Source organism: Haliaeetus albicilla, chromosome 6, assembly GCF_947461875.1.
Source record: "Haliaeetus albicilla chromosome 6, bHalAlb1.1, whole genome shotgun sequence".
Lineage (NCBI taxonomy): Eukaryota > Metazoa > Chordata > Aves > Accipitriformes > Accipitridae > Haliaeetus > Haliaeetus albicilla.
Window position 1 is genome coordinate 47,663,028 of NC_091488.1, and position 8,487 is coordinate 47,671,514.

At 47.3% G+C, this 8,487-nt stretch overlaps 1 protein-coding gene across 7 annotated transcripts in view; it reads right to left on the minus strand.

Annotated features, from left to right (window-relative positions):
• LOC104312400 (ephrin type-B receptor 5) overlaps positions 1-3,303 on the minus strand; it is a 78,990-nt gene extending 75,687 nt beyond the window's left edge. For 2 of the 7 annotated variants that reach the window (XM_069786095.1, XM_069786087.1), the window contains exon 1: positions 1,646-1,810. Coding sequence is in view for 1 of the 7 variants with exons in the window: in XM_069786090.1 (XP_069642191.1) it covers positions 602-711 (110 nt within the window). In the remaining 6 variants the exon portion in view is untranslated. Of the gene's footprint in view, positions 1-601; positions 734-1,164; positions 1,575-1,645; positions 1,811-3,078 lie in introns of those variants that run through there. The other 5 variants (XM_069786090.1, XM_069786094.1, XM_069786093.1 and 2 more) reach the window with 5 other exon arrangements.
• Between the last annotated feature and the right edge of the window lie 5,184 nt (positions 3,304-8,487).

Consider the following 8,487-nt stretch of genomic DNA (forward strand, 5'->3'; position numbering starts at 1 on the left):
CTTGGGGCAGGTGGATCAGCTGTGACTAAACAAGAGGTGCACCAACACCCAGTTTCCATGTTTCTGGTTAGAACCTACATAACAAGGAAGAAGGGAGCCTCCCTTGTTCACCCCAGCCCAGGCTGCAGACCTGTCTCTGTAACAGATGTGTCTGGTGGCAGCTACTCTTCCTACTGTCTTGACTTTGTTGTTTCCATTTGCCCTCTCACTCTCCTTCCTCATCACTCTCCTTCCTCATCAATCTGCATGACTTAATATCACTGCTGATGAAGGATGGCCCTTGGGACATTTGCTTCCCCATCTTTACTGTCTTATTTCTAGAACTTGTGGGGGAGGCAGGTGATATTCACTCTTCTCCCCAGCCGAACGAGTGTGGTAATAGCAAGAGAAACTTCAGAGTAAGTGAAATCATCTCAGTGGATCCGTGAAAGGCAAATTTAAAATTACCCATCACAACAGCCCCTCCCGCATTCACCGATTTATTTAGCATGGATAGTAGTAACTTGCATCATCTCCTTGAAAAATAGGTTAACATGGCTTTTCTCTGCCACGAGCACTCATACAGCCATCTGTCCCCCACAAGAACATTAAACAACCCTACCCACAGAGAAGGCCACAAAGCCTTCCTTGTGTCGTTGCACGAGGATGGGGAACCTGCATCAGCACACATCTACCCCTGCCTTCCTGCTCCAGGGACTTCAAAGGCACCATTTAACTATGGCTCTTCAAGGAGCTGAGGAGAGAGAGAGAGAAACAACACGCATAGGAGCGGACCAAAGACACCATGCATGTGTGGAAGACACCCGGGTTTGAGAGCAATTTCCGTGAGCAGAGAAACCGCGACCCGATTTCGCAGCTTTTCCCTCCGTGCCGGCACACGGCACCTGACAGGAGGGGGGTGCGCTCGGGGGAGGGTCTCTCTGGGCACTCCGGGTCCCAGAAACACAGACAGGGGACACCAGGAGAGGAGAAAACACCCACAACCTTAGGAGTTTTAATCCCTTCCAGAAGTAGTACTCGCGTCTTTTGTGCCCCCCCGACACCCCCCCACCCGATGCCAGAGACCAGAGGATCTCCTCGGCCGCGGCTCTCCTCCTCAGACCTCCTCGGCCAAGGCTCACAATACCCTTCCCCGCCGGCCCGCTCGCTCGCCCGCCACAATACCTTTTGCAGGACTCCAGCAACACCCCCTTCACTTCCCAGCATTACTCGAGCAGTTCTCGCAGGAGCCCTTCCCGCTAGAGCCGTGCCGACCGGCCTCCCGCCATCAGAAAAGTTGGACAAAGGCCGTTTTCACCGCGTCGGCCACACCATCTCGACGGGCTAGCGCCAAGTCCCGCTCGCTCCGCACCCACTGCCGCTTTGTCCCCCGGCCCTGGGCACAGCCCCCGGCCCTCGATCGATGCCTTCAACAGGTCGGATGCTTGCGAGCGGTCCCGATCCTCGCGCTCCTCCCCAGGCCCTTCCCCGGGAACGGATTTTTCTCTCCCCCGCCCCCCGTCCCGGATCCCCGTCCTACAGCAGTCTCCCTTCCTCCCGCTTCCCGGGATCTGCCTCGTCCCTTTCTCCGGGCTCCTCTCTCTCGCTCTCCTGCTTTCCCCCCTCCCCTCCTCGCCGTGCCCCTCCTCCTCCCCCCGCCCCCGACCTGCTTTCCTTTGCAGAGGCCCAGCCTAGCGCAGCTGCACGCGACGGCAAATGGGGGTGGGGGCGCAGGCAGATCCCTCAGTGCGAGGCGGCGGCGGCCCCTCCTGTCACATCCGCGGCGGTCACCGTCCCCTGTCCCACCGCCGGCGGCCCCCTCGTCCCCCGCCGCCGCGGGCTGCCCGCTGCCGGCCGCCGGGGCCAGCAGGGATGGATGGAGCGGGGCGCCGAGCCGCCCCTCCCTCTCTCTCCCTCACAGCCGCTCGGCTGGGCGGGCCACTGGGCGGCACCGGGGTCCGTGCTCGAGTCAAGGCTTGGCGGCTCGGGCTCCCTTCGCGCGTCGCCCACCCACCGTCTGTCAGAGAGGGGCTCTCCGAGTGGGTCTTCCCTCGCCACAGCGCCGGAGCTGCGGGCCCGGCCCGCGCCTTGCCCGCCCCGCGCCTTGCCCGCCCCGCTGCCTCGCTGCGGCCGGGCTTGCTGTGGGGACGCCCGAGCGTGATGGCCGGCGTGCCCCCCCCCGCCCCGCCAGGTTCCCGCCGGAAGGTACAGTGTGGGAGTACGGGAGGAACGGCCCGAACTAGCGAGCCTTGGTCAGTCTCCCTTGGCGTCGTTGAAATCCACGTTGCTCTGTGGTGTCCGTTGTTGTTCTGTGGCAACCTGGCTTAACGTTAGCATGTATGTGCTTACTTGCACGCCGCTTCCAGATGCTCGAGATCGTATGTCACAGAGGCCAGGTGCCTCCTTGATTCCAGGTACTAACAAACCTCAACTCAGCCAGCAATGGCACGGATGAATCAGCCGGGGTTCCTCCATTCTCCCAAAGGAGAACCTCAGCTTCCAGTGTAGCGACAAAGGACTGGAGGCATCTTTTTGGGGCACTCCTGTCTCCTGCTAGTGCAAGAACAAGTCTACCTGCTCAGTCTACAGATGTCACCGGGCTGATGACGGAGAAATGCTAGAGGATGAGGCATGCTGCATAAGCCGCTGATTGTACCTACCATTCGGTGAGTGACACAGACAAGTGGCCGAAAATGAGGGTGCTGTGAGCTACAGTGCAAGCAGAGTGTCCCCATTAGGACTGAATGGAAAATATATCAAAACTCAGTCGCCTGCAATTCACAAATACTTCTGCGAAAACACAGAGCAGAATTTTGGGCTTCTGCTGCCAATTTCCTTTGGTTTCAGGTATGAGCTTCACATTACATACAATATAAAGTGACCATGATTCCCTTCCATGTAAAATGCTGCTACACATACAAAAGCACCAATGCACATTGGACACCCCACTGCATGATAAAATGTATAAACTTCTGCTTAAAAGAAGTACTGTCAGCAGATAGTGCCACATCTCAGAGTTCAAAAAGCCATGGCTAGTTTCCACACAGCACAGCCTTTTCTAGCAGTTCTGTATATATGTGGAATAACACAAATACCTACCTCTTCCCAGACAGCATAGTTTCTTAATCCTCTCTGTGGGGTTTTCCAGACACCAATTACAACAGACCTCTTTCCTTCCAACTCCCGCCCCGGCCTGATTCTAAAAGAAATTGACTTCAGGAGAAATTGCAGGTACTCAGCTCCTCTTGGAATCTGGTCCTTACTCAGTTCGGTAGCAAATTTTTGCACATATGTTTTCCTTTCTTCCTCGTAGCATAGGAGGAGCGTCTGGCTCCTAGAAAGGAGCAGTGGGACTGTACCATTGCATCGGGGGCTTGAAAGAGGTTAACTAGCTGCTTTGTTCAATAGCTGCAGAAACACTTCCACCCCTTTGTGGTAATGGAATATTTCTCTCCCCCATTCCCTTCCCCTCCCCCCCCCCCCCCCCCCCCCGCCTTGTGGAATGAAAGCCAAGAATGAGCGAGGTGCTACTCTGAACAGGGAAGTTTCGCAAAAGTTCCTGTGCTACAGGGACGCACACATGCACGGGCAACATCCAAACCCTGTTTAAAATTCACTTGGTGGAAGGCAAGACGACAGACAGTCAGTCCTTTACAAGGGATTAATTTTAAGGCAGAATTTAAATGTTCTTTCTTCAGTGCTGCAGCATTTTGCAATGCATGCATTTATATCTTCACAATGTAAGCAATCACACCCAGACATGACAGAAACACAGAAACACAAGCTCTCCATCCCAGACTACCACGGATGTATCGGATTCTCAGGTCAATCTTAAATGTGAGAAAACCAGCGTACCTTATGCAACAGTGTGGCTGCATGATATAGATCAGTGGTCTCCAAAATGGGGTGCATTACCCCAAGGGGTGTGCAAGATGACACACTGGAGTGCAGGAATAAAACATTAGAGCTTCAGTAGTACATGTATATAATTTGTAAATAAGTAAATGTATGTATATTGGGGGTGTATGCTAAAGGTTTTAACCAATAGGGGGTACATGATCAAAAAAGTTTGGAGACCACTGATGTAGACAATCATGTGCTCCAGCTTACATAGACAGACATTGATTTTATAGACACAGAATTCCACACAATAGTGAGTTGCAAATACCCAGACGCACAAACAGATCTCATAATATTTAAAGCAAAAGAAGAAGGTGCAGTTATTAAAACAATGGTCACAATAGCAAAGCGTAATTCATTTCATAAATAATCTCCTCACTGTGTGAAACATGTTAGGTCTTGAAGAGAAAAGAGTTGGAATGTGCAGGGCAGACCACACAAACCAAAGAGAAGAAAACCATCCATGACAGAAAAGCTGAGGATAAAAGGGAGGGGTGAGGCTAAGACAAGGGGAATAGAGTTTCAAAGGAAAAAGAGAGAAAAAGGAGGGTAAGAGTGAGAGAGGTGGAAGACAGAGGTAGAGAAAGCAAGATACACACAGAGTAACTATGAAAGACAGACAAGGAAAGAAAGGGATGTGAAGAAGAAAGGGAGGAGCTGGGAATAGCAAATAGAAGAGCAGGCGGGGAAAGAGTAAGAAGGGTACTATTTATACATGAGAGGACATGTTTGACAAGCAGTTTTGAAGCAGAACTGTTTTCAGTGGATAGAATCTTCAAGAAGATTTTTTCAAGGGCAGATTTATCACTTCAAAAGTCTAAAATAGCACATTTCCTTCCCAGATTTCTGAAAAATAATCATACAGATCAGTAGATTAAAACCTTACAATACCCTTCTGGATACCATATATTATGGTCTTATTTTGTTTGTTGATGTGTTTGGTGAAGTACAAAGGTATTTTCTCCCTAAGAAAGCCCAGCATAGAAAAAGAAGAAGCTTACAGAAAATTAATAAGAGGTAAGAGAATTTAGGGAAGCTTAGAACTTCAAGAGGACTGAGGGCAGCCCAAGATGGAGTGTGAAAGACCAGACCCTGCAGTTTCACAGTCTCTACACCGGCTCTTGGTAGCCATTAGTATACAGTAATGCATTTTTTTATTTATTTTTTAATCTTTGTCACAAATAAGGAGATTTTCTACAAGCAAGGAGGCTTCTTATGGGTTTCAGTTCTCCCTTGGAATAGGCTGCATGTTTCTGCTTACAGAGCAGACTTGTTCTCTGCTTTGTTCCTTCTCTGCCATCACTCACTTCTGCTTAGAGCATTGTTTCCTAAGCTTTGATGGAAATAAATCTAAACCAGAGAGGGGGAAAAAACCAATCTACATTAGCTGAATATGCACCCACCTGTATTTTTAATTACTATTGCTATTAAGTACATGTATCAGTTGTTATGAAAATTCCCTTCCTTAACTATTATATCAACCAGTCTTTATAGTATGACAGTGTATTAGCTTTGTTAATATAGATATTAGTTCACATTATACACTGTATTGTTATGAGGTAGTGAAATTTTACTGAAGACGTTTGTATTGTTTCTCCAGGTTCCAAGTAAAAGAACCTAAATGACAGCCCAGTCCTGGAAATAAGGACTTTGCTTCTTGGAAGCTTGCTTTGTCCATGAAGGATAAAGGATACCCCCTGGACAACCAAGATAACACCAGCATCCTAGCCCATGACTTTGAAACCCTCCCAGCATCATCTGGTATCATAGGTAAGCATAGCTATAGCAAGACTGACTCCAAGGACATCTGGATCAATAGAAAAGTAGCAAGAATGCTGCAAAAATATAGTTGCTTTGCAGAGTTTTACTATGATTAGTAATCAGTACTGTGGGTATTAGTGATTAGTCAAATTGTGTAGTACCTGAACGTTTGAAGGGTATAAGAATCATGTGTAAAACCACATTCGGGTTGCCCCAGTTTGGCTGGGACACCTCATGTGCATGAATTAATATTTACCCTTGTAATTCTATACTTTACATCCTAACCTCCCTCCTCAATGGGCACAGGCCAGTTGCAAATTTTCATGACACTTTTGAAGGTGAAAGAACAGCTAGACTTGTGCCAGTTCACTGGAGCTACAATCTAAATGTCTGTTAATCTATCCATTTTCTAGCAGTCTGCCTATACAACCCAAGCATTTTGACACACACATCACACAGATTGAGTGCTAGTGTTCGTAATGCTAACACCCAGAAGGAAAACCAGTCATTTATGCTGTGGTCCAGGATTTGGGGAACATTTAAAAGGAGAAGTAGCTGCCTGGAAATCCATGACTGGTTTTACAATAAGCCTAGTTCCATGCTGGGACTGGGCACTTTGGGTATATTCAGTCAATTCTGTGTAGACCTGCAATCCAGCTGGGTAAGTTCAATGCTGGCTGCTAGCTTTTTACCTGAATGCCCAGACCTAGTAAATTAATTTGAAGCTTACTGGGACATGAGACACTACAGGGTTTCTGAAGCTGCCAAAGGCGGGGGGGGGGGGGATTCATGACCGCTACAGCCATGACTCAGGAACAGAAATGTGCAGCCGTAAGTGAGAGACATGTATATTTATCTTGTGCATGTTGTTACTAAAGTCCTATTAACTCCCTAGAAAGTATGAATGTATCAGTATATCTCTTATAACGGTGTGTATATCTCTTATAAATGTGTATACACCTCTGGCAATCTTCTCTGTATTCTATCAAGCACCTGAGACTAGCCTTTTCTATCTGCTGATCCATGTCGATCCATGTTCCAAGCTTCACTCACTTCCTTTGGAGGTATGCTGTGACCCCAGTTCTTGACCAAGCATGAGACTTCTAATTTCTGCTGGATTTGAGAACAACAGGAACTGCAAAGTCTTGTTGGAATAGCACAGACAAATTACTTTTTTCAGTATTGTCTGTTTGACTTGGAAGGAAGAGGGGCTCAAATAAACTGCAATTATCCCAGTGTTTTGTTGCTTCAATAAGAGTGTTTGGAAGTATTCCACACTTAGAGCAGTTCTGTGCTAGATTTAGGTGAATGTTGCTCATCTGAAGAATGAAAGATTTAAGCAAAATTGCCTTGCTAAAAAGATCCCATAACATACAACTTGTTCTTGGAAGCCCAGCAGAAAAATAAGGACAGTACGTTACTGAAGTTGAAAGGCAGAGCAGTGAAGGTTAAACACTCTCAGGAAGCTGAAAGGGAATGAAGCTGAGGTTCTGTAAGAGAACATAAGGTGGCAACGGACTGGTTCTCTTTGGCTCCCAAACTGGGCAGCTTGCACCACCCTGTGTCAAAGTACAGGGTCTCTGAGCCTGCTCCAGGTTACAGTAAGGGTTACAGTTATCTAAATAACTGCAGTTTCAGTTTAGCTCTTGGCTGAAAAATGGGTAGGAAAGGAAAACTACAAGTTTAGTTTGGATTGGAGTAAAATAATTTCTTTCTGAGAGAAAAAGAATGTGGGAAGTGTTAAAACAATTAATTTTGTTTAGCATGAAATACTCCGTTTAACTTACTTATTTCAGGAGCTCTTCAAAGAAGGAAATGAACGGCTAGATACATAAATCTGCTGTCAGAGGAGGTGTTTCATGAACAGAACAAGTCTGTAGCCTGGTGGTTCCTGGGTCCCACTCTGTAGCTGGGATGCCAGTTTCTTCTGCAGGGAATGCTTAATTACTTGTAAGGCATTGAAACATCTCAACAGGAAACATGATTTTCTCCCTTCACTCATTCCATCTCCCATGCACAGACTGGCATGCTCAGGAACCTGGTGGTGACAACATATTTGTAGAAAACAGTTTAAAATCACTGTAGTGCAAAATGGGAACTGCTTCTAAGGCTGTGGTCCCACAGACATTTCAACCCCACAAGAATGCAAGTCTCTACTGAGATAGACAACCTTACTCTCTCTTTTCTCTGCCCTGAGCTGTATGTCCTCATCACCTTCCCTGTGCTGGCAGCAAAGATTTGTGCAGTGACCTGGATCAAGGAAAACTGGCTAAAAACTAATTCAGCAAAAATTGTATGTAAAATTTTAGAGTATGTGCAGGAGACTTTACAGAGCTGTACAAATGCTACAGCTGGAAGATGGATGGGAAGGCAGAGGATGCGCAGGTTGGGGAGGGACAGACAAGACTGCCCCTTTTAGCAGCAATCCAGTTGATGTATGTTTAAAGTGGACATAAGCCAGTCCCTAGAGTATGAGGTCTTTAATACCAAGTATCACATAATAGGGATGGGTTTTCACTACCCATTGCTCTTGCAGTCAGTGACTGAAACTGTTCTCTACCTACCAAAAATAAAGCTGGAAAACAAAGAAAATCCTTCATAAACTATGCAGGAAACTAAGGCTAAACTTGAAAATGCCTCTAGAAATTGTTGAAATGCCATTGTTCAGTAAATCTGCTACACTGGGAGGTATGGGGGTGGGAAATCACCCAGGTTTAACCACAGTGTAACATGAAAAGAATAAAACTCCTATGTATTAGGCAGCACTCATGGAAGAGGTGAGCAAGCACCTCGAAGGTAACAGTAGCAATGAATGACTGCTTCTGTTTGTCATGGTGGGGAATGATC